General features: G+C 45.2%; 1 protein-coding gene across 2 annotated transcripts in view; it reads right to left on the minus strand.

Annotated features, from left to right (window-relative positions):
* The window catches only part of FANCA (FA complementation group A), a 38688-nt gene that overhangs the window by 4423 nt on the left and 8902 nt on the right, over nt 1-25363 (minus strand). For both annotated transcript variants that reach the window (XM_075715223.1, XM_075715222.1), the window contains exons 10-37: nt 23216-23282; nt 22539-22651; nt 21518-21594; nt 20890-21031; nt 20186-20319; nt 19073-19183; nt 18554-18649; nt 18399-18458; nt 16307-16395; nt 15832-15892; nt 15669-15718; nt 14467-14543; nt 12510-12614; nt 11779-11921; nt 11239-11309; nt 9675-9774; nt 8659-8858; nt 8108-8204; nt 7692-7868; nt 6548-6621; nt 5971-6099; nt 5402-5468; nt 4994-5160; nt 4288-4393; nt 3046-3105; nt 2578-2682; nt 1329-1441; nt 400-541 (exon numbers count right to left, since the gene is read on the minus strand). In XM_075715223.1, the coding sequence (XP_075571338.1) occupies nt 400-541; nt 1329-1441; nt 2578-2682; nt 3046-3105; nt 4288-4393; nt 4994-5160; nt 5402-5468; nt 5971-6099; nt 6548-6621; nt 7692-7868; nt 8108-8204; nt 8659-8858; nt 9675-9774; nt 11239-11309; nt 11779-11921; nt 12510-12614; nt 14467-14543; nt 15669-15718; nt 15832-15892; nt 16307-16395; nt 18399-18458; nt 18554-18649; nt 19073-19183; nt 20186-20319; nt 20890-21031; nt 21518-21594; nt 22539-22651; nt 23216-23282 (2933 nt within the window). The remainder of the gene's footprint in view (nt 1-399; nt 542-1328; nt 1442-2577; nt 2683-3045; nt 3106-4287; nt 4394-4993; nt 5161-5401; nt 5469-5970; nt 6100-6547; nt 6622-7691; nt 7869-8107; nt 8205-8658; nt 8859-9674; nt 9775-11238; nt 11310-11778; nt 11922-12509; nt 12615-14466; nt 14544-15668; nt 15719-15831; nt 15893-16306; nt 16396-18398; nt 18459-18553; nt 18650-19072; nt 19184-20185; nt 20320-20889; nt 21032-21517; nt 21595-22538; nt 22652-23215; nt 23283-25363) is intronic.

Raw genomic sequence — 25363 nt, forward strand, 5'->3', positions numbered from 1 at the left:
CCTCCCAGCCAAGCTGCCTGAGCCAAAATCCACAAGAACTGCCCCTTTGTCAGAGGGAGAGGTCATCCTGGCGTGCCATGGATCGAGCTCTCAGTCTCTGCAGTGTTCTCTCCCACTTCAGTTTTTAAAGCAGCTGTTTACAAGTCCTCCCTGGCTTCACAGCGGAGCCAGTATCTGAGTTAAAAGTTTAAGTCTGGAACAATTTTGCCTCTAGGATAAGTGTTTATCAACTGGTAATTTACAGCTACATTTTATCAATTAGCCACCAGCAAGACTTCACAGCAGGGTTCACCAGGGATACAGCTGTATCTCAGGACAACCATTTCTCAGTTAAAGACATTTCCACTTCTAGTTTCCAAAGTGCAAGGAACAGCAGACATTTAAAATGCGTCGTCTTGCCTGCTCTGTGTCAGTCCCCAGCCTCTTCAGTGCATTTCTCTCTCGTCCGCGTGGTGACTGCTGTTGAACAGTACAATGGAGGAAGGCAGCCGAAAACCAAGGAGGGCCAGAGAGAGGGGAAACCACTCCTGAAGAAAGGAAGCTAGGAAACAAAACCAGCATGTCATGGTTTTGGAGGAAAAAAAATAAAGAAAAAAAAAATCACAGCTGTGAATAAGGAGGAAATCAGGGGCTTAGACAAAGGGTGTAAGTGTGTGATTGGGATAAAAAAATTTTTTTTTTTTTTCCTGCAGTTGGATGCTACATGGAGATGGTTTAAAAAAGAAAACTAGAAGCAGTCGCGTTCACAAATCTCTTTCATCAGAGGCTGGACAGGTAGTTAACTGTATACACTACCACGGCTAATGTGATGGTTACGTTCAATAACCCGCAAGGAGATTCTTACACTAAATTCCCAGCTTTGGGACAAAAGTTGCCGGATGCTGAACAGACAGCATAACAGCAGGTAAAGGAGGAAGCGGAGGAAGCATACAGCAGAGCAGCAGTCAGTAGCTTCAGGAGATCAGAGATTCACCAAATCCAGGGAGCAAAGGGTGCGGCAGCTTAAGCAAATGACTCAACACTGTGCTAAAGGCTATTTCCAGTGTTTGTCTAATGAGGACTCTGCCTTCCAGTCTCCTCAAAAAAGATTCTCTTTTCCTTATGGTGAAACACTCTGACCCATATTACACAGAAGGCAGGGCTAAATAATTTTCATGACCCATTTTGAGTTTAAACTCTACAAAGGAATCTGTATATAGCTGTCCTACAAGCCTCAGTCCACATTAGCATTTCATACTGCCTGCCTCGGAGAACAGGCATCCTGGGCGCTGATCCCTCAGAGAGCAGGTTCTGCCTGCGGATCCCCGCGCGGTTCCTCGTGCACACACCTGGTAGCCGAGGACTGCCACTCCTTCAGTCTTTCCAGTTCTCCTGCAAGCGGAGCCCCGAAGAGTCTCTTCCACTGAGAGCAAAGCACTGGCTCCAGCCGTGGCCACCAAAGCTAGGGAGACAGATGGAAATCAGCAGCGTTAGCGGGGGTGTACTTAGTGGTTGTCTGCAGTCAGGAACGCACACTACCTCAGCCGGCTACTCAGAGAAAGGGTTTTTTTTTCCCCCCTACTCATTAAAAAATCCAAGTTGTACATACACACATAATAAACATGAGAAGTTGATTCTACAGGAGAGCAACAGAGCTGGGGCAGGGTCTGGAGCACAGGGCTGGTGGGGGGCGGCTGAGGGAGCTGGGGGTGTTCAGCCTGGAGAAGAGGAGGCTGAGGGGAGACCTGATCGCTCTGCAGCTCCTGGCAGGAGGGGGCAGGGAGGGGGGTCGGGCTCTTCTCCCAAGGAACAAGCAATAGGATGAGAGGAAATGGGCTCAAGCTGCGCCAGGGCAGGTTTAGATTGGATATTGGGAGAAATTTCTTCACCGAATGGGTTGTCAAGCATTGGAACAGGCTGCCCAGGGAAGTGGTGGAGTCCCCATCCCTGGAGGTACTTAAAAGACGTGTAGACGTGGTGCTTGGGGATGTGGCTTAGTGGTGGACTTGGCAGTGCTAGGTTAGCGGTTAGACTCGATCTTAAAGGTCTTTTCCAACCTAAATGATTCTATGATTTTATGATTCTAAGTTTCACATCCTGGAAATGCATTCGGGACCATGTTCATACCACGGTGCCCTGAAACTCCTCTAGCAGGACCAGTCATAATAAAGGAACTGTTCCGCAAAGGCGATGCACATGCTTACCACACGCAACAAAAACACGTATCCCCATGTAAAACGGTGCATGAAGAGTTACGCACAGGAGAGAGAAAACATCTCCGCTTTATGAACTTTTTGGTTGCTTGGCATGCAACAACCAGCCCCTCTAGAGTGCATCTGAAACCAAGACAAGTCTCAGCTTCTCACTTTTAAACAGCCTCTGTTCCGCTTCTATAGTGACACTCCAAAAACAAGGCTGCATGCCCAGAGCTGGGATCAGCGACACCAAGGGTACTAAAACACTCCGCGGTTTCCCAAAGGCATTAAGAATTCCTACCCCCACACTTCACAGCTTACATTAAACGAAGTTTAAAACAAACGCTCTGAACCGATACCGAATTTTCATTTAGCAGTCTTAAGATGAAATATGAAGAGTTACCGCTGCAGAGAAAAGCAGAATGGGACATTTGGTCTGACATGCTGTTAGAACATCATTGACCCCGTCTGCGGATTCCTCACAGTCCAAGCTGGCATTAAGCAGGCCCTAGAAGAAAATAAGTCACAAGATGACTACGCACATATATATGTCTCTGCTGCTTTGAAGTACCTCACCAAGCCATGTGTAAACTAATCAAAGATAACTGTAGGGGTCAGCATGGCCCAGCAAAAGAAATGCGTGCCCAACAGCTTCTCCTTCCCCCACCAGCTTTGCTGTATTGTATTAAAATTAACCTCTACCACTACTTCCTCCTGCTACTTCTCTTCACTTTTCTGCATTACTGCTCTTTTTGGAATTTATACCAACAGTTCTCAAAACAAGGGTACAAATAGAACATCTCATTGCTAAGAATAGCATATAGTCAGGGATCTGGGTAAAAAAAAAATGTCTACTCCAGCGAGCAGTTACCCTGAAGAAGTGAGCGGTGATGTCGTAGGAGAGCGCATACCCCCTGGAACAGACATTCTTCTGTAGGAAGACAAGGAGAGGGGGGGGGGGGGGGGGGGAAAAAAAAAAATCATTCCTTCCCTTTCAAATTATGATTTTCTTTAAACATTTTGGGTGTCTGGCACAACAGGACTCAGATAACGCAAAATCACCCCGTGAGACCCTGAGTATCAGCTCAGAATGCAGAAACTTCCTTTCTACGTAAAGCAACACCACTGACTAGGTAGCGCTTTACCGTCCCAGCACTAGAAAGCAAACCAGACGGCCCTAATTACCACATGTTGTGGATGGCAGAGGCAGTTTGATTAACAGTCTTGGAACGAACAGAGGTTTCTGGCTGTGCCTAATATGACAGTGCAGCAGGGCTTGAAAAGGCTGCCAGTCAGGATGAATGAATAGAAATAATAGCTATCCCCAGAGCACAAAACAGTGCTCTGAGGGACCTGCAAGTCAACTGATCTGCCCCCAGGAAGCTGCAGGGATGTTTCCGAATGTTCCTCTAGCCTACGTAACACAGGAGGATGAGCAGGATCTCACTCTACACACAGCAAATTAGTTTAATGCCCTGGCATGACAGAGAAATTGGAGAAGAGCTCACGCTCACTCCCTTACTTCTAGGCCTCCACAGGAACACTGCAGGTTTCTCTCCAGCCCACTGTCAACAAACAAAGAGCAGGCAGCACAGAAGGACAACGCATCCGCGTAAGAGAGCGCACCCCCAAGGCTGCTGCACGTGTGTGCACACCAGAGACATACGTTGTCACGAACAACGCGACTGGAAAGAACGCTCCTCCTGCTCAAAAACTGGCCAAACCACTACCAGGCTACTCTGTGATCACCCACTGGTGATTTTACCCCTGGACTGTGCACCCCCAGCTCCAGCCCCTGACATGCTGGCTGGCTCCACCCCAGATTTGCCTAGACTATGTCCCAAGGATTCACTCTCAATAGTGTAAAATGCCACCACAGTTCCAAATGAACAAACCCAAAAGTCATCCTACAGCAGACAGTGCCGAGGGGACCTCTGCAGAGGTAGGGGCTGGAAAGTCTCGAGCGTAATGAGTCGAACCTCCCTACGTTCTGACATAAGCTAAGTTTGTCTCAAGTTTGGCTGCATTTTAACTCCTGTCCTAAACCCAAGTTTAAGGTCTTTATCTAGAGCATTTACCAACAAGAAATTATCATTTGGCTAACGACACATACCAGCTCCGAGTTTACAAAACGAAAAAAGTCTTCACAGTCCAACACGGTTTTCTTTCCTTTTCGACAAGTAAGGATCAGAGCAGATGCAGGGAGCCCTACCAGAATCCTTAGGCAGAGAAGAACAAAAACAAGATCAAGGTTACCATCAAGAAGAGAACCAGACTCCATGCTCTCAGGGCACGTGCCTTTAATATTCAGGGGAGTTTGAGAGTATGTCAAACGTGAGAGATCTCAAACATGAGAGGTGACAGAAACAGCACAAGGAATTTTTCCAGCTGCCCAGAAAAGAACCTGCATTTCAATGAGACATACGTACCACTTTCAAAGATACTATCAGTGGCTCAAACACGGAAACACACACCTAGGTTACAGCAGCAAACAGAGTAATTTAAGGATGGTTAACACAGGTGGTGGCATTAAGAGTGTTGCTGGCTGTAAACAGAGTCCGTGAAGATGTGTGGTCTTTGAAATCCAGCCCACTGGCAGGGGCAACTCGTAGCCCAAGATGGCATGCTGAAACGCAGCCAAGTCACGTGGGTACCAGGGAGTAAACACCTCTTGCAGGACTGTTACCACGCCATACAGCGTCATTTTCACTTGCAGTGGAATCACAGGGGAGGCTACCCGACTACGCAGGTACACAGCGTAATTGCTTCGAGCAGCAGTTCTGTTCGAGGTGTTCCCAGCCGTTCAGATCTGCATTTACCTTTTGTGCAGCAGCAGCTCCTGCTGCCTCCATAACTGCTCACCCAAAGCAGAGCCGTCTTTTCTGTCTTTCAACCTTTCCTGGAGAATCTCAAACAGGAAGTGTCTCTGGGCATCCAAGCAGCCAGGAAGCAACTTTCGCCTACACCCCAGCTCCAGTACCATCTCCTAAACAGGGAGGCAGGGGGAAAACCAGTGTCTGTCAGGGCTACACGCTAGTTCGCATTCAAACCCTCTGTTCCTCTGAAGTAACGCAAAGAGATCAATAAGCAAAATCTCTCTCAATCTCCATGCCACTGCTCACATCTGAGAGCCAAATGTCAGTCTTACATACACCAGGGTATCAGAAAATACTTTGACTGGTCAAATTCAAGGATTAAACATACAGATAGACAAAGTCCAAAATCACCTGCAGCTTGCAGAGAATATCGGGATTGACCGACATCTTTGACTGGCCATAGCTACCCCGGTCCAACCTGAAATTAAGAGACACACCAGGTAACTAACCCTGTCAGCCCAGGAGGATAACACAATTCAATTACAGCCAAATGGCTTCAGATGAACATAAAGCTCTAACATTAACGTTCCTTAAATAAGCTGTAGGTGAGACAACAACCCTCCTCTAACCCTCCCTCCTTATTTTCTAGCTTCAGCCGCTTCCTCAGGGGCATTAACGCTTGTCTGGCCAAACAAATCTGAATACAAATTCAACTTTAAAAAGACAGACAGACTAGGGACTATCTGTGACTGCAACCCCAGACCTCTGTCACCTAAAGCAAGACTCTTATGCAAAGACCAGTGAGTCATGCAGAGTCACCTCCCAGCTTTCACTGCCAGCCAGACCTGTGAGAGGGGAGCCAAGGAAACCAAGTTTCCCCTCAAGAAAACACAGCCCCACGCAAGGCACAAGCTCCCAGCTTGCAAAGTCATTAGCAGAACCACCGCTTCTGCAGAAATGCAAGTCACGACGCAGAATACCTTTGTGAGGAATCCAGAATGGTATTGATAATAATTCCACATGTTTTCTCCAGGTCTCCATCGCAGCCACCAGAAGCAGAAGGTGCAGGAAGATACCATTGATAGATGGCCCAATAATGGAAATCCTGTCTGCAATGTTGAAAAGGAGAAGATGGGAAATCTCTCATGGTATTTTAATGATGCCCTTCCCTTGATGTAAAAGGAAGTTCACGCACCAAATGGAATGTCAGATAAAAGCACCCACGTAAGTACAGATATTAAAAAAAAGTCATCCACCAGACACCACACGTCCTGATGTCAGCCATCTCTTGCTTCCAGAAAGGGGGAGGTTTTGTGAAAAGTTATTTGTAAGGACTGCGCGTGCAGGCCAGAGGTTATCTTGGTGAACCTCCTCAAGTTAAAACACGTGCCTCATTCTAGCATTGCTCGAACTCTGGACAAACCGTAGCAGTCAACAGGCATTTGTGTCCCACAGCAGCTTGTTTATTTACTTCCTGATCTTCGATGCTTTTTCCTAATTTGGGTGGGACAGACTCTTGAACTATTCCCTTTTCAAACAGTGCCCCTCTGCACTTACCTTTCCGAAGCAGAGAGAATATCCTTTTCAGGGAACACTTCCAGCTCCAAGAGCAGCCACTCCCTGAAAGACAACTGGGAAAAGCACTGATTTAGGTAAGAGTGCGGGCCAGCGAGGCAAGTTGTGCAGAGCAGCCACCTTCTTCCCAACAAAAAACCCACCTTCACCCACACCCAGACACAATCCTGTGCAGATTAAGAGATATGAAACAGGAGACATCAACGCAAGGAAGTTCCTGTACTGTTCCCCTTGCAAGAAATCTAAGCTAAAACCCTACTGGCATTCAAAAATTTACTGAAAGCAAGCCTATAAAGCATCTCTCACACACACCCCCACACACCCACCCCTTTAACGTTTCCAAACACGCTCGTCGTCTTAAAGTCTAATACCAGAATGAGTGTATGCTATTAGAAATAAATGCTAAAATGAACAAAGCACCATAGTCAGGCAGACTGGTATAAGCATCAAAGAAAGGTTATAATGCAAAGGTATTTTAGCCTTGTACATCAAGCTAGCCAAGCACAAGGAGTCATTCCCCTAACATGACAAACTCCTCCGCACAAAGACAAACTGGTTTTATATGAACTGGGTTAAAAAAAGAAATCCTGTCAAATGGGACACATGGCAAGCATGGTATAAAGAGAACAGCTGAGATGTTAACCTGCTTCACAGCAAGGCGGAGCCAAACAATCCAAGACACACAGGTGGTTGAGGAGAACACTGACATTTAGACAATGCACCAAAAAAAGCAAGTCAGTCATTTCAGTTGATTGACTCACCGTCGCTTCACCAACAGTACACAGCAGGAAGCTAAGGCTACGGACAGGCCTTTTCTCTACAGTTCCTGATCATTTTCTTACCAATATGGTAAGAAAAATCTTGCAAATTTGCAAAAAGCAGGACACAAAAGCTTTACCTCTAGTTTTCTGCCTTATCATCACCATCGAAATCTACAAACAACATTGAGCACATAACCTAGCGCACACGACATCTTCAGCTGTCAGACCAACTTTTCAGGCATTAAGTTTTTACAACAAGCGTTTCATCACCAATAAGGAAATTGCAAAGAGCAGAACTGAAAAAAAAAAAAAAAAAAAAAAAAAGGCATTACAGTGTAAGCTTCAGTCATGGAAAAGATTTATACCTGGAATGCTTTTTCCTTCAAGAGCTCTTGAAACCGTGCTTGCTTCCATAAACAGAGGCTGGCTCTTCTCAAGTTCAGAGAGGGGCATGACAGGGAACTCCAGACTAGGTCAGTTTTAGCCTCCTCGCACAGGATTCCCCGAGCTTCCAAGCACAGCCGTGGCACGATGTACTGCAGCTAAAACAAAGGCATGAAACCCCTGCACGTTTGCATCACAAAAAAAGGCCCAGCGCAAGCTCTGGTTGTGTGAAGCTGCCAAACGAGCAAATACGCAAGACGGTAAGATGGGGGGGTACAAAGATGCATTTTTATATAGTTTTCTTTGTAGAATTTATAGCTGCACAGGAGTGTGCAGTGGGAAACAGAACCAAGAGGGATCTTTCTCGTAAGTAATAGCAAAACTTTTTTCCTTTTACCTTTTTAACAAGGCTAGGAGGAAGAAAGGCACACAAATCTTCACAAGAACAGGATGAAAACTTGCACATAAGATAAGATGCTGCTGCAGTGCAAAACCTGATAAAGAAAAAGAAAGCACTCTGTCATCTGGTTGGTTCAATCCTATCTTTTCCCACTCATGAAAGTCCAAAGTCAAAACAAAGACGGAGTGTTAAAAACGCTTTTTAACCAACACGTCCCAAACGTATTTGCTTTTGGGACCACTTCTATTTAAGTGCTGCCAACCCCAAGTACATTAATGGCACAAATTTCAGAATCAGGGACTAAACTAAAACCTCTGACAGCGTCCAGTCAGTCCTCTCTCCAGCAGGCAGCACAATCATCAGGATGCTATTTCACACGGGACAACCACCGGCCTGTTTCTCTCTGTAGCACCTCTATGCAGCAGAAACACCCACATACGCTCTGGAAATCCTCCGCAGGAACACGGGAGCTTTACCAGCACCCTTCTTGTGGCAAACCTAAACCCATCGCTTGGAGAAGCAAGGACGTGGTGGGTGCATGATCTCACCTCATGCAGAAGGCAAACGACTCTTCCGTCCTGCACACTAGCAAGCAGTTCCAGTACTCAGAAATAGAAAGGAGCTTTTCAGGAACAGGCTGAGAAGTCGCAAAATTGGCTTCTACTTCAGGAATTAAAGCTCTGGATTCATTTAAGTGGATCACAAAAGCTGCTAGTCCTAAAATATGAGCATCGTTCAGGGAAGGACCCTGCAAGCCAAACATGAGTAAAGAAGTGAGGAGAGACAGACATTTCTTAACAAAACAACATTCCTCAGGAAAAAAAACCACCTCAAAATTAATCAACTGGCACTACATTTCTTCTGCCCGCTGACTAATTAGTGCGGCAATATCAATTTAGCAGATGAGAGGTGCCAGTTACATGAAACATATTCTTCCTTCCTTGAAATTGTGCAGCTATCTTTGGTTAACCCGCAGCAAAATTTGTATGTTTCTGTAACACAGTAATTTGAAACAACTAACTGTAAATTCAGCCCAGCAGAATTTGAGACTCTCAAGGCTTTTTAGCTTCTATGACAGCTAATCTAGTCTATCAGCCTTTTAACTTCACCCTTGCAGTATCACGGGATAAAGGAAATAAAACCAACAGTTCTTTAAAAGAAAACCATACACTGCTGCACCCCAGATTTGGGGGTCTGTCTTCTTACTTTTAAAAGGGGTGTACAACTGAATTATTCAGCGTGGAAGCTTAGGAATTAAGCATTCTTCCATTTTCCTTTTGGCTCTGTTCATAAGCTTGCTTATTTTAGCGTCTGTTAAAATGGATCTCAGAATGCATTAACCTTCTACAGAGAAATTCTGTAGGAAAACATCCAGCTCACATTCCTGAGAGCAAGTCCATACTACTTGACCAAAATGAGATTTTTTTTTTTTTTGGAAGCTTGAAAGCTAGTGAAGTCCCTCCACAGTGCAGTCCAGACAGGTACATGCCCCACAGCTCAGGAAATGGAGGTGGGATAGCCTTTAGCACACTATTACCATATGATTCTTGGTTGGAAAACTAACCAGATGATAAATTAGCTGGCAGAGCCTGCCCAGAAGCGCAGGTAAGAGATTCCTGTGTCCACAAATCATCTTCACAAACAAGGAGAGGCATGGTCCCTGCCTGCAGAAGGTAAAAACCACATGCTTATTTTACTGCTTCTTTTTATCACCAATACAGGAAGAGGTATTTAAAAATGCTTAAACACACTGACCCCGAGCCATACCTGTCTGTAAATACAGGACAATTATCATTCCATTTACAGGCTGAAAGGAAGTGTCACTTTTGGAGTATCTGAACAGAGGACCCCTACAAAGACATGAACTCCACCAGTGCCCTGCCTCAAATATTTGATACTATATAGTCAGAGGTGATCTGAGATGACAACAAGGAGAGGAGGAAGCTGCCTGGGGCACAGTCAACTTTTTTCAGACAGAGAGCACAAGGTAAACAGAGGCAGAGCAATAAAGGAGATCAAAAAACAAAGCATGAGCAAAAAGGAATTAGTGTGACAAGGTCCTGCTGCAAAACAGAGGAAGGGAGGGAGAGAGGGACTTTCCCACCCAGCTGACAGGAAAAAAAAAACATCCTCAGGAGAGATCAGATAGGGAGCTGGGTTTAGAAACAATTTCCTGGGATGCTCTCGTTTATCACAGCTACTTTTCAGCCCAGGTTTTCAGTACAGATTCATCTGCTCCAGGGCAAAACAGTGTAAAAGAGAGGGGAAGATGCACCGGTTGCCAAAGCATGCTGCTCTCCAGAGAGGCAGCCACCCAGTTCAGTACTGTTGGCAGCTGGGATCACAAGCAGCTTGTCAGTACACTTGTTTTCCAACAAAGCCACTTTCCACTGAAATGTTGACCGTAATGTTTGCAGACTTCTGTTACATCATGAAGGAGATGGCATTAATAGAGTCCTTCCAGCAAGTGGAAGAGTGCTGCCTCTCCCTCCTCACACAGGCCAGACTCAAACTGAGTCACTTCCAGGGGGAAGAGGGGACAGGAGGTAGAGAGAAGGTGCATCATGCTGCTCTTCCTCTGCCTGCAGCATTAGACTTTATGCCTTACTCATTTCATATTAGATATGGCATTAGGGATGAAGGCTGAGGTGCCTGTATCTGCAAGAGCACCAAATGTGCCGCAAAGACACCCCGAAGATACTCCAGTGCTCGCCGTTGAAAGGCAAGCATTGTCCTCTCCTGATCTTTAGTATCAGCCAGCAAGTAATTCCTGGACAAAAATAATTCACTTCATTCCCCAGCCCCCACCACTGAGCTGAAAACGCCAGCCTGAGCACGTAGGATTTGTGGAAAGTTTTTATATGTTGTCACACAGCACAAAGCAGAGCCAAGCGCCACCTTTTTCTGAAGGGATCAGTAACAATAGAGGAGAAACATGTTTTATTTACACATATACATCAAAGCGCGTTAGTTCTTAGATTACAGAAACTCAGAATAAAGGAGCCTGCAATTGCCAGCCTGGCACAGCGGTATGAACAACGAGAAGTTCCTCCTCGCCCCTAGACACATGTTCGAATTCTAGAGTATTAACCCGTTTCGATTTCCCTACTCCTTTTCTCGCATCTTACCTGTCGGGAGGGTTAAAATAGGAAGCAGCTATTAAGTTTTGGCAGAATGATGACAGCAGAAGATCAACAACCTGGAATAAGAGACACACTGCTAATTCCTACTTGTCGGGCTGGTTATCTAGGTCTAGTTTTGTGCTGCCTATATATTACGTTTCCTCGACATTAAAACAAAGAGACAAATTGGTTAATGACATTCACTGCAAGTTGTACAGATCCACTGGCACTAAAGAGATGGAAAGTTGAGCCCGTAACAGCCCAGGAATGATCCCAGCGCACAACAAATACCTAGTTAAGCCTGGTGAAGAAAGCCTAGCTCATCACCGGATTGCTCTAATAGAACGTATCTCTAGATCTCACCACCAGACACCCAACAACTTCCAGGAGGTTAAAACACAGGAATAGTCTGTGCACAAGGTAGACAAAAGGAGAAGTGTATTTCCCGTTCTCCACAGACAAAGCAGCCTTTCACACGTACCATCCAGATGCATTTTTACCTCCTCAACCCCACCGGTTTCTCACCCCAAGCCAGATGGTACCTACACTCTGAGGGCAGGGTTCCAGCCTGGGGGCAGAAATGTCAATTTGGATTGGAGAATTCAAAGTAGCAGCTTCGTTCTCATCACTGCTGTGACCCAAGATGCTTGTGAGTCTGTCAGAAATCACTGCAATCTGTGCTGGCACATCTGCAGGAAGGTAACAGGAGGAGAACCAGGACAGGAAGCATGAAAGGTTTACAACTCCACGTGGCAGGAAGAACAACCAGTGAAATATATACCCTAATTGATCAGAGCCCAAAGTATGTTATGAAAAGCCTTAATGAGAAAAAAAATGTTAGCTAGAACACAGTGATCATCATCTTCATTTTAGAAGACAGCATTATTTTCCCCCAGTACTATTACCAACACACACCAAGAGTAGTTTTTTACACCAGAAAGGACACAGCCTCCAGAAGGAGCCCAAGGTCACCAAGCGAGCCCCAGAAGGGGGCCGCCCATCTTGGCGAAGGTCGGTGTGGTACCAAGCGATCATCACAGAGATGCAGACCTGAAGTTCCAAACTCAGGCACGGGAAATATGTCAGACATTAAAAAATATATATAGACAGATATATATTCATAGCTGGAAGGATTATACAGATCTGAAAGATTACCATCTTCAGGTACCAGTGGCAAGTAACTACTGTTGTTGCTTTGGCTAGCATAAGCCACATTTCATTCATGCAGCTTTTGTAACAGCCAATTAGGGGTAGTTACAACTTGCCTTCCTGCATACCTTCATATTTAGCCTGGTCCACAATCAGCGTCCTCAGTTCGGCCAGTTCAGCCTTCAGCTGCTCAACAGGCTCTTTGGAATGGCTGGTCTCTACTTTTGATTCATCTAGAGAAGTAAGAGAGAAACGCAACACGTTATCCTTACCTTTGGACATTACATCAGTTCATAAAACGCATTTGGCAATCTCCGCCTACATTTTCTGTAAAAGCAGTAGTTACTTTTCTATAAGTTATAAACAGATCCCCAAACTGTCAATCTGCCACATATACAGCTTTGATTTTACATTTGAAACATGCTATTTGATTAATCATTTATGATTTTATGCCTAGTCACAGAAAGGAATTAAGTTTTTAAAGACAAGAGGCAAAAAGAGTTCTCCTTTCAGAGTTTTCTTCCTACTTTCTGTAGCGCTCTGCCCCTCACAGAAACATTTGCTGTCCTCAAAAGACTGGAACCAGTCTCAAAATACAGAGACAGACATTACAGCATGAATACTACATCATCAGCTTCTCCTCAAGCCCAACACCATGCAACATCTCCAGACGCTATGTGTTACTCTATTTTGGGTTTTGCTTAAAAGAAGAAATAAAAGGAAATTCCTTTTACCACTAGAAAGAGAGTGCCACCAGCAACAAGCTGCCACAGCACAGCCCCAAAAACCACCCAGTGCAGTTTGTTAGACAGGAACAGCATCTGGTACACTCAACCACAAACTGGAGAAGTAAGTAACAAGGTTAAAATTAATACTTGTTGCTTTACAGTGTGTTTATAACAAGGTGTTAGGAGACTGCCGAGTCACCTTCACGTGCAAGAGTGAGCACAAAGGAATAGGGCAGGCTCCGAGCTGACCAAAACTCGGTCCTGCCCTAAATGCAGTCTCCGTGCAAGAGCCCCGGGGATGGATTAGGATGCAGGGGATGGCAGGGGACAGCGACCAGGCTGCAGGGGACACAGCTGAGGCCATGCCACTAGAGGTCACTGGCAATTCAAGGACTCCTGCAGAGCTCTGGCTGCCCCTCGGGATCCTGCTGATCCCCGCAGGCAGGGATCCTTCATCCCCGCCGGTTGCCAGGACAACCTCCGCAGCCAGACTGCTGCACATCTGCGGTTCACCAGCACCGCTCTGTCACGCCTCTCGAGCTACAGCATCTCCAGAAAGCTTCAAACGCCCAAAGTGCCCTGAGTAGGAGTCAATTACAGATTTGTCTCTCTACGCAGAGTACGCTCATCTCCACCACGCTCCGGGAACGATCCCTGCTCACTAGCCTGACCTTTTCATTTCGTATAAACCTGTGCTGAGGATGATGCCCATTTTAAGACACGTTTGAAACGCCCACTTGCCGAAAGAGACAGGAGAGCTCATAGAGTATCTATTACACTGACACACGCTGCACCAGTAACGTGGCTACAGTGACAGGACCCGAAATTAGCGGGGCCTTCCCACCCAAACGCGTGCAAACTACACACTGCGATCCCTTCACCGCCGGCTCCCTTCCCGGCCCCTCCTGTTTCCCCGGATCTCAGTCACGCACAGCAATCCATTCTCAAAAGGGGACGATGGCGAGTTCAGGCAGCACAAGTGCCATTACGCAAGGGATCAAGGCAGCAGGTTCACACCCCAGGCTAGCCAGAGCCGAGAAGCATCCAAGCTGCAAACGCTGATTCATGCAGATATATTTGAGCTAGATTTAAATCAGCTAGCTCAGGCACCGTTTGCAGCCTCAGCACAGCACAGAGCTCTGCACGGACTGTAAAAATCCCACCCTAGCAGGATAGGCAGAGAAAGTCATTACGAGAGTAACTATTCAATAAGACATAAAGACCATATACATATTTACATATAGATTAAAGACCTAATCAGCCGTAACTTTTTGAAAACTTTCAATTCAGGAGGGCATCAATGGAAATATTAACTTTTTCTTCAAACTGATCCATAAGTAAATGTTTTATTTCTTACCTTGTAACGTTTTCTCTTTCATAGCGCGACAGGCTTGCATGTATGTGGAGTACAAGTTTGAGGGTATTTTATCAGCTCTATAATAATAAAAAAAGAGATTTATTATACCATGTAACCCCATTCAAACTTCAGCTTTATTAAATATAAACAACAGCTATGCTACGAAACGTAATTACAGAGGCTCCAAAGCATACAGAGCACCTGATGCATTTTTTTTAATCATCATCTGACATGAAGGCCAGAAATTTATAGCCAAGGCTTTCATAGCAAGTATTATACACATGTAACACACACTACCCAAAACCAATACTATAAGGTATTAATGCATGCATTAATACCTATTTCATATATAGTACGTGTCTAAGATCACATAAGAGTGTAAGTTATGTGACATGCAGTATTCACACATCTAAACGCTAACGTGATGGAGACCAAAGTTTGACTTCCAACGCTTGCTGGGCAGGCACTCCATACTAAAAACATATTACATGAGGCTCCTTAGAACTCAGCTGCTTCTCTTACAACTTTAATTTAAAAAAAAATAACCTGGTCTTTTTTAGAGTCAGACTGGACTGACAAGGCAGGACCAAACGCCTCATCTGTAGGCAGTGCTGCGAACATTTTTTCTTCATGACAGGTTACAGAGGAATTATTGGATTTAAAATAAAGCTGTTTCTGCAATGCAGAAAAGCACTTTTAAACATGCACACAGGACAAGCCTGAGTTCTGAGAGGGGCTGTGTTCTCCTGGGACATTATCCTGGTGTCCCTTAAGAACAGCTCATAAAGCATTAATTAACACACATTTAAGTTTCATCCTCCTCCCACATCCTCTCCCAAAGAGAGGAGAGCTTCTCACAGGGGGCTCAGCTTCCTGGTGAAATTTTATATTCAGCAGTATCCTCCAAAGTCTGCATAAAAATATTATCTGGCCTGCAGTCAGAGGGCTGCATGGGTTTTCTTCTAAATAATGATTTTAGAGCGGCTAGGGGACTAATTAGAGAACTGAAGACATTGACCTAGACAGATAAGCTATCCCCATCCGCAACTGGCAAGTCACAAGCCTGGCCACGAAGCCCTGCCAAGAGGGTTAGCCAACACTTGTAAGCAAGGTGTCAAAGCCTCCAATAATCTGAGGTAGAGTCAAATGTTCTGAAGAGAAAGTCCAGAAACACAGAAAGTAACACTGGGAAGTCTCAATACCTCTTTAAAGAATCTATAAAAGCCATGCGCACGTCTGGGGCTCTAGGGAGCTGCAACAGAAGAACAGGCAGGTTAGGCGCAAATTACCTGTCTGCAAACACACATCCAAATGGCAGGATCAAAAAAAAAAAAAAAAAAAAAAAAGCCAAAAACAAATACTAACCACACGTGGCCTGAGCAAAGCGGGAAGAAACCAGGAAGTATAATATGGTCGCCTGAAAATACTGAGACAGAAAATAAATATAGCAAAGTATTAACAATGCCAAAGGTGCAAAGTGCCATCTCGTTACCTCAAGAATTAATTTGGCTCCGGCAAATAAGAAATATTCATGGTAACATGAATAGCCACAGACAAATCAAGTTCAGATTAGCCAATATCCATTAATTTCTTTAATTTTGCTTTTTATTTATTGTAACAACTGTGGACTTCTCTTGCAGGTGTGCATATATGCCTTTTCACCCTCTGCACAAACAGCCTCTATTCAGATGGCTGCTGAGGAAGTGGATAACACGGGAAGAATTTCCCAAAGCCTCCTTCTCTCACATCCGCGATTTTTCTTGCTTTGTTATTTTGATTTGGACTTGGCTTCTATTATTATTATAGCTAAAAACAAGAAGAGTTGCAAAGCACATGGTACCTGGCTTCTATCACAGATGTTGGGATCTTCCTTGTGTTTCCAAATATCTGAAGGGCCTTTTCAACATCACGAAGGGCCTGGCCCTGAGGCTGGCTCACACAAGTAACAAGGAGATAAAAAAATGTTGTGAGAAATCAAGGATGACAATAATCTTCCCTGCTTGTTCTTTCAGGGTCAGTAACAGTTGGCTGTGCTGTGAAGGGAAGCGGCTGAACGAATGCAATTGAGTAACAAGAACTACCCGATATGCAGCGTAAAGCTGCAGGATGGAGAAACCGGGCCGGAACCATCAGCCTGCCTCGATAGCGCTGTTATAAATAACAGCTGTTCTGGGTCAGCCCAAAGGTCCGTGGAGTTCTGTACGCACCTCCTACAGCAACTGTGGCAGATATTCCTGCTTAACATCACATTGTTTATTCAACTATCCCTCATGGGGACAGTATCTTTTCTGTCCTGAATTTGTTTTATTGTTATTCTACTTCATACACTTGCAATTAAGACCCATAATCTTTGCTTCCAGCCCGTGCTACTATACTCCAGGCAGAGGGGCTGCCGCCACAGGTTTCTCTTGTTCGAGCCATAAGACATCTTCAGACTGCAACAACCTGGGCCAGTTTCTCAATGGACAAACAGATCAGACTTGGAAGAAAGTAAATGAAATCATAGAATCATAGAATGATAGAATCGTTTAGGTTGGAAAAGACCTTTAAGATCATCCAGTCCAACCATTAACCCACACTACCAAGTCTACTCTAAGCCAATCAAGGGTAGACCAGACTAAACCATGTCCCCAAGTGCCACCTCTGCCCATTTTTTGAACACTTCCAGGGATGGGGACTCCATCACCTCTCTGGGCAGCCTGTTCCAACGCTTGACCACTCTTTCCGCGAAGAAATTTCTCCCAATATCCAATCTAAACCTCCCTGGCACAGCTTGAGGCCATTTCCTCTCGTCCTATCGCTGGTTCCTTGGGAGAAGAGCCCAACACCCCCCTCCCTGCCCCCTCCTGCCAGGAGCTGCAGAGCGATCAGGTCTCCCCTCAGCCTCCTCTTCTCCAGGCTGAACACCCCCAGCTCCCTCAGCCGCTCCCCACCAGCCCTGTGCTCCAGACCCTGCCCCAGCTCCGCTGCCCTTCTCTGGACACGCTCCAGCACCCCAATGTCTTTCTTGTATTGAGGGGCCCAAAACTGGGCACAGTATTAAATCTTCACTTACGACTTTCAGTTTATCACAGGACTAGATTTCGCTGCAGTACATACAACTACCCCATCACCAGCCTGTATTTCACATACTCCAGTTGACCGGCTGTATAAATGAGTCTGCCATACTTGTGATCAATGTATAGGAAGGAGCAAAAGAGCGAAATGCTTCCTTATCAGATACTGCTGTTACCCAAAACTTATCATGAAGCACAGTGTGAAACTGCAGGCTGTAGATTCCCCCCCCAAATCTCCTTTGAATATGAACACTTTGCTACACCGCCAAACAGATGTTGTGCTATACTGAAAAGAATCAAGACACAGATAAAATCCTTTCCTATGCGATCAAATCATTGGGAGCAAATCCAGAGAGGGAAGCATCACCGTTGTAACAAGCTGGTCAATCAGCAGAGCTAACGCAGCCCCAGTTCCCGCAAACCTGTGCTCTGCATCCCCACACCATACAGCGCCGTTAGATCTCCCTTTGTCCCTTAAATCCTCCCCCAGAGAATCTTCCATTTATTTTCTACACCCCAGGGTACAGGATGGGCAAGAGGCAGCTAGCACTTCCCTGCTTCAAACAGCAAGTGCTGACTGGACGGCTAGCGTAGGTGCTGCTTGGCCAGTAGCTGGCTGGCTAATTGCCGAGTTCCTGTGCAGCCTCATCACGGAACACTCATCACAGCCTGTCTGTCCCCTGCGTAAGTCTAGTTTTCATGAAATCTGGGGAAGGTCTGCATGTTTATGGCCGCTAACCCCTCTGTCTTGAAGCTGAAGATTTGGCAGCATGCTCAAACTTGGTAGGAATGGCAGACGGGCGGCTAACCTAAGCTCTTTTCCAGAGGAAAAGGGGCATGACTGATGAGAAAACTGTTTAGACGGACCACCAGTACCTGCACAGAGTCATCTGTGGAAGACAAGTCTTCATAGAGTCCCATATCTTCTATAGCAACCTGTGTGAAGTTACAGAGATGCACGTGGTCACAACACAGCTTGTATTTTGACAGATCCAGAGAGAACTCTTTTCAAAGAGACAATTTTCACTAACCTTGAGGTCGGCCAGTCTGGTTTTAGCCAGAGTGATGTACTCCAAGAGAATAGACCGATGTTTTGTTGGCACAAAAGGCGGGTACATTATATGAACCTGAAATACAAAATTCACAACAGGATTCGCCATTTTTACAGGAAATTAGGGTAAATTTCTGATTAACATTTACAGCCATTTACCTCAAATATTCCCCAGAGAAGATGTTATTGTTTGGTTTAAGATAAGTCATTTTCATGGCAACTGACAAGCAATTTTCCCCAACAACAACAAAGAAACAAAATCACTGAAGTGCTTCAATTTAACTCCATGAAAGGAATTCTCCTTCATGTCAAGTAAATAAAAGAATCTTGTACTTCCTTATTTCAGGAAGAAAAGGGTTTGAATAATGTATCAGAAGCAATGCAGTTACTATTGCCAACATTAATAACATGCCGAACCGAGTCAGAGACGCAAGTATGTTCACTTTGGAGCAGTTCTGTATCAGACTTCAGAAAACCGTCTCTATTAGCATGTCCCCACCTTCAAGTACGGCGCTGCTTCAAAGGGCACAAGCTCCGACAAGAACTCAAAGAGGAAGACCAGAGCTTTCTTACTGCTCCCGTGGTGACCACCAGTGTTCCCAAAGGAAGCCTGAAACAGGGGAAATGACAACGCAGCCCTTCAGCGTGGAGAGAATCCCCATCCCAGCCCTGCGCTAAACTCGGCGCACAAATCCCAGACACCCGTTACAGGTATCTGCTTTCTGTCAAGAGAATCTTCCCGGACAAAAGGCTCCAGAGAAAGTCTACAGAAGTCTCTATGGAAATTTTCTTTGAGTTTCTTTGTCCAGTTTCCAGAAAGCCTGCCATGTCATGCTCAAAAGTTCGTTCTCATATGCTACTATGAGAACACTCAGAGGGGTTAAACAAGACAACACCAAAATGCACCAAAGGGTTGAGATTCATGAGGGAACCACAAATCTGCCGGTTTCTGCACAGCTTTATCTGGGCATTATAAAGAAAATAGGCCAGTCTGAGACTCTACAGAACATAACTAGTTTACCTTTTGATACATCCTGAACGCTCTATCAGCAAAGGCTGAGCTTAGATTTGCAAACTCAAAGGAATTTACAGGTTTAAATTATATAGAGATTTGCATACCTAAAATACCTACATGTTTACAACTAAAAGCTAATGACCAATTATCTATAAGGTCAAACACAGCAATTACAGCTGCATGCAAACATCCAGGAAATAGGAATGCTTCATCTGCAATAACCCACAACTTATGCAATAACAACAGTGTTGGTTATCAAGATACTGTAATACATCCAAGATTATGATTATAACAGGAATTACATGTCTGCATTCCTGGCAAATAACTAGAGAAGGCAAGATGGGCTTAAAAGATGAAAGAAGGGAAGACCAAAGAAAGACAAATAAATGTATTCTTTGCAGACACAAAGGCAGTGATAAATATTAAATCATTCCTAATACCAGCACAATCACTTGTTACTCTTTTTTTTCCACCACCCCCCCTCTAATTCCTGGCTATCTTGTCTGAAACTAGGCTTTTGCTGTGCAGCAGAACGTTCCTTATGCACAGGTTTCTCACGTACTTAAAGATTACCAGCCAGGCCTCATTCAGCCTTACCTTAAACCATTCGGAGTAAGGCATGAATACAGCAGGGCCCTCTAGAGCAGCCTGACGAGCTATCAGGAATGCAGTGATCATATTTTCCATATCATAATTCTCAAAGGCCTTTATCAGGAGATGGCTCAGTAGATCTAGAAACATAAAACAATGTCCTCAATCTTTCCTCTCAACAACTGTGCTGTAATTTTCTACAGTAAATGAAGACAAGTATCTGTGACAAAACATCTGCCACATACAGAAGGATGTGTATTGCAGCCTGGGGAACCTTTGGGAATCGCTTATATTTTTTCATGCACTTTCAACATTCAAATACTCTACGATTTCAACCTGTAAGAATTGCAGGGAGTCCAGCAATGAGATCATCAGTAAGAAACTCTAACAAACAAGGTCTGCTAGCGAAGGTGAGATAGGAGAACTAAGCTTCAGTAATCACTAGTCCGATTAATAATGAAGGTAATTATCAAATAACCACTCTTAGCTGTACACTGAGTTTGAGAAGCGTCAGGCACAAGGCCTGGCATTCACGTCACCGCCGACGTGCAACGACTGAACAGAAAAGCAGATTTTCTGCTGTTCTTTTCTGTGCGGGAATCTCGAAACAGCAACTATGCCCGACTATGCTGCTACACCAGTCAGCATGGTTTCCCCCCACAGTACCCAAGAAGCAACAAGCACACGTTAGCTTGCCAATACCTACTTACCTTTGAAGAGCTGCTCGGCCTCAGCCTGACAGACTACCAGTGTGGAAACACAGGACAGGACGTGCTGCCAGTTCACTTCGCGAGTCTCCAGGACTTGCTGCAGCTGGCAGATCGACTCCGTTGCACTGAACGCCACGAACAGCTGGAAGAGTGATAGCAATTCGTCTTAGCTGTGACATACAGCCACCCATGAGAGTGAAATACTCTGCCAAGATTAACATGCAGATGTCTTTTGCATGACTTTTGATAAAGCTATCCTGCATGCATCTTTTGCATCAGCTTTCTGGGGCCAGATATCATCCTGGTTTGCAACCAGCATTGGCTAAAATAAACAGTACTATTCCAATTCTTTCAGAAGTCATGTCATGTTCTGTAACAGTAAAAATACATCTTCAATTATGACTTTGTTCTCATTAAGAGCTTTGCACAAAAGTCCCTTTTTGTTCAAGAGCGCTACTTGCACAGAAGTAGTACTGTTTCTTCATGCTTCATACTGCCTACAATTCCTGGCAGCTGGTTCAGATTCTGTGACCAGAATGCACTATTTTTAAATAATGTCATTTCAGATATCTCAATGAACAAACACCCAACATAGTGAAGTTGTCTCTGTGAAACCAGGAAGACATACTTTGCGATACAAGGTAGTGAGCAGCGAACAAGTTCTTGTAAAGCTCCACTCTTTCTGCATATGGATGGCATCAGACACTGTACCCAGAAAAAGAAAAGTTTACTTTTCAGCAGTAGATTTTAAAATACACTCAAGATGCATAATTTAACCACACAAGACTTCCCTTTGGCTTTGACGGCCAGATACGTTAAAAACTGTCTGCTGAAATCCTTTCTCTCTCATTCGCTTTGGAATACGAACTGTAGCAACAGGGACCGCGCCATTTTCCTACAGCACTGTCATCTCAAAGCTGCTCTTGGGATGACACATTTGTAGGCCAACGTAATGCACACACAGAGAACCAGCAAGGAATCATCTTTTCCCTAATCATCTCTTTCAGCTGGAAGCCAGCAATGACACAGCTCTCCCACACAACAGGTAAGCAGCTCTAGATCATAGCTCAAGAGTGATTTTTACCAGGGATTTTGTAGCCCAAACATGTTTCTTCCTAAAAACATCAAGCTTCACAATTACCAATCACGGATTAGAAGCCTTCCTGCATTTATCGCTAATCTACCAAGAGAAACACCCAGTCAGCAGAGAATGGCCACGTCTTGTGCTTAAACCCAAACGCACACGGGGCCAGGCTATTTTAGCCCCAAGCACTCTCTGCACCACCTCTCCCACCCGGTGTCTCCTTTGGCCACAGCTCTCCCGCGTCTGCTCTGTAAAGGCTGCTATTAGATGTTACTCCAGACATCTGTTCACGAGCCATTGGCTGAAGCTCTGTTTGAAGGCACTGATTTTCCACCTAAAGTCTTCTCCTGAACTACAGCCCTCTAAAGCCCAGATGAATTTTTTTTTTGTCTGATCTGGCACCCTGCTTATATAGCCCCAGGGAAAGAGCTGGGGAGCCAGGCAGCTTCTCCGGCTCTGGTCCTCCAGGCTGGGCTCCACTCAGCGAGGCCTGGGTGGGATGGAGCTCCGGACACGCCGCAATAACACACCCTGGAGACACTCACTCCTCCCCGCCTATTCCTACCTTTCAACAACGGGTTGTAGGTAAGAACCTCGGTCAGGGTGTGTCTGAAAAATTGCTGCAAGGAATCCGGATGAACCGCACTTTTATAAACTGACACATTGAACACGTTCAGCCTACAAATGACAAGGAAATATTCAGAAACAATATGATCAACCAGGTACTGATTAGGGTGAATGACTCATTTTTCTTCTACATCTCTCTTATCAAATTGCCCGAGAGATATACTTTTTTATACGTATTTTCACAATCTACTCATTACTCAATATTATGCAGCCATCAGATTTACAAACTTGAGTCAAACATCCCTGCAGAGGACAAGACTGTCTTGACATGCACAAAGCTATTAGACAAAATGGGTTTGGAAGCAGGAATTGGAGGAGACAATGACAGCACCTTCCAGGTGTTCCTGCTCAGAAGCAGAGCAAGAAAACTTGACAGGGGAAACTTACCTCATGCCGAGAGGATGCTCCAAGATTGGTTCCAACACTGCCAGAACACCCCTTCACACCTGGAGCTTATCTTTTCACATGCATTTTTGCTTGCACATATTTTATTAGAGCGGAGAACACTAAACATAAGTAGCACAGGGTGGGGCACAGTCCCCCTATTTCAGTAACAAGTGTAGCAGTGGACAAAAACCTCCTCCTGAAATTCCTCAGGGGAACAGTGTTTCTTACCAGAACCTCATAGCTTGCAACGTGGAAACGTCTTCCTGCTTCTCTTTAGCAACAGCATCAAGCACCCCTGTACCCCAAAGTAGAGACACAAAAATGTAATGAGAGAAACGGAAGGAACTGTGACATTAAACATCACAGGAACTAACTGGAACAGGCAATTTGTGCACCTTTAAGAAGGTGACCCCATTAGGGAAATGTGTAGAGGCCATTCAGCAGCATTAAGATCGTATGAATTTTTTTCAAAAGCGACACAGAGACTCAAAAACTGTTAACACTAACCTTGAACCAATTTAAAAGCATTCCCAAGAACATGCTAATAATTAAGCCAACTAAAAATGCACATAAATTAGTATTTTATTTCCAAATCCAATCCTAGTTGTGCAGTGCACCTGCAAGTGTGAACACTGCAAAGCTGCAGGACAGAACAGCCTGTCGGGAGGCAGGGATTTGCACAAGCAGACGTTCAATTAACAACCCCTGGAAACCGCCCTCACCAAACAAAGAGCACGCTGCTGCGAATGCCACACATTCGTAACAGCAGTGGGACTTCATGTTACATTTGCGTCGCAGAAATTCCTTCAAAGGCTAGAATTGCCCCAAAATGACTGGTAGAGGTCACACAGGTTGGCAGCTTGCACAGTGCATTGCCTTGACCATCAGCCTACACCGCTCAAAGCCCACATGCTGAGAGACCCTTTGCTTTACGGCCTGCTGCAGCAGCAGCTCTTCTGCTTCTTGTCCCATCCTACCTTTAAAAGCCTCCTCTTTTAACAGTTAAGAGAGTTTGTTTCGTTTATTAGGATCATTCAGTGAAGCACCCTGAAAGGGAAATTTACTGAGCTGGGGCAGCAAAACAGGCGTCCCTCACATGCCTTTCCTAAGGCAGTCCGCAGCGTTAATATGTAATAGTCTCCTCCCCTGCTGAGGAATACTTTAAGGTTAAGTAGGGGAGAATAGAGAAAAGGAGATAAACTCTACTTATCCTCGGGCACAGGAGTTCAATATAGCAAGATCATTACTATGAAGCACAGCGCTCCCATGCTACTCTCAGCCTGTCCTTCTCCTCCTGTGAAGGTCTTCATTAATAGTGAATTATTTTACGTAAAGAATCCTCATGTTCTTCAAAGCAGCTGGTTAGTTCAGTGAAACCCCTCAAAGGTGACCTAAAAGTACACACTAACAAAAATATCTTACATAAAACTCGCTTAATACATTTTCAGGCGCACAGACTGCAAGTCAGCCAGTGGCACTGCAGGCTGCACAACCGCGAAGGTCAAATGAAGAGCAGGTTAGCAGAGTCCTGCCTGACTGCCAGCAGCCTGCTCCTCTTCCTCCAAAATCCCCCTAGTCCTGTGTTTATAAGGGTTATTTTTCAAGTACCAACACTGTTAAAGGGCCACCCGAGCGACGGAACTCATACATATTAAATAATAAAGCGCTTCTCTTACAGCTTTCCCTTTTTAGAAGCACTCCACAAAGTCTGCAAGGCACCTCCGTCTACAGACAGCAACGCCCCGCGAGACACGGGGTAAGAGATCGGGCTGGCAGAGCCCACGGGGAGAGACGCAGAAGGGAGGGAGCAGCCCTGGTGTCGTGTCCTGGCTTTCAGTCATCTCACAGCAGACAAAAAGCACTAACGTCTGCAGCAGCACCGCGCACGTTGCTGAAACATGCCAGCAAGAAAAGCGGTAAGGCGCCGTCACTAAGGAGACAGGAGAGTAACCGCAGCTACGCAGTCAGCTTATACCAATACACTGGCGTAGGGCACGTGAGGAGGTGTAAGCGAACGTGAGGAGGCTAAGTGAATGCTTCCTCCACTGTACCGCAGATACAGCAAGTTACCGTGCGACACAAGGCACAAAATAACCCTCGTGCACGTATAGTCTTCCCGCATCGGGATCTGCAATGCAAATCGGGCACTACTACACTTGAGCTCTCAGCGGCAGCATCAGGGCTGCCCAGGCCAAAACTCGCACCTTGTCCACGGGACGCTTCTTGAAGACTGGCCGTTTAAAGGCTACACACGTACATTAGAGGTTTTTGCTCAGTATAAAAAAAAAAAAAAAATAGGTTTCACAAAACATCAGTCTGCAAATCCAAACCACAAAGCAGCAAAATAGCTTACTTGCACATAACTCTGTAAATTCA

Source organism: Pelecanus crispus, chromosome 8, assembly GCF_030463565.1.
Source record: "Pelecanus crispus isolate bPelCri1 chromosome 8, bPelCri1.pri, whole genome shotgun sequence".
Lineage (NCBI taxonomy): Eukaryota > Metazoa > Chordata > Aves > Pelecaniformes > Pelecanidae > Pelecanus > Pelecanus crispus.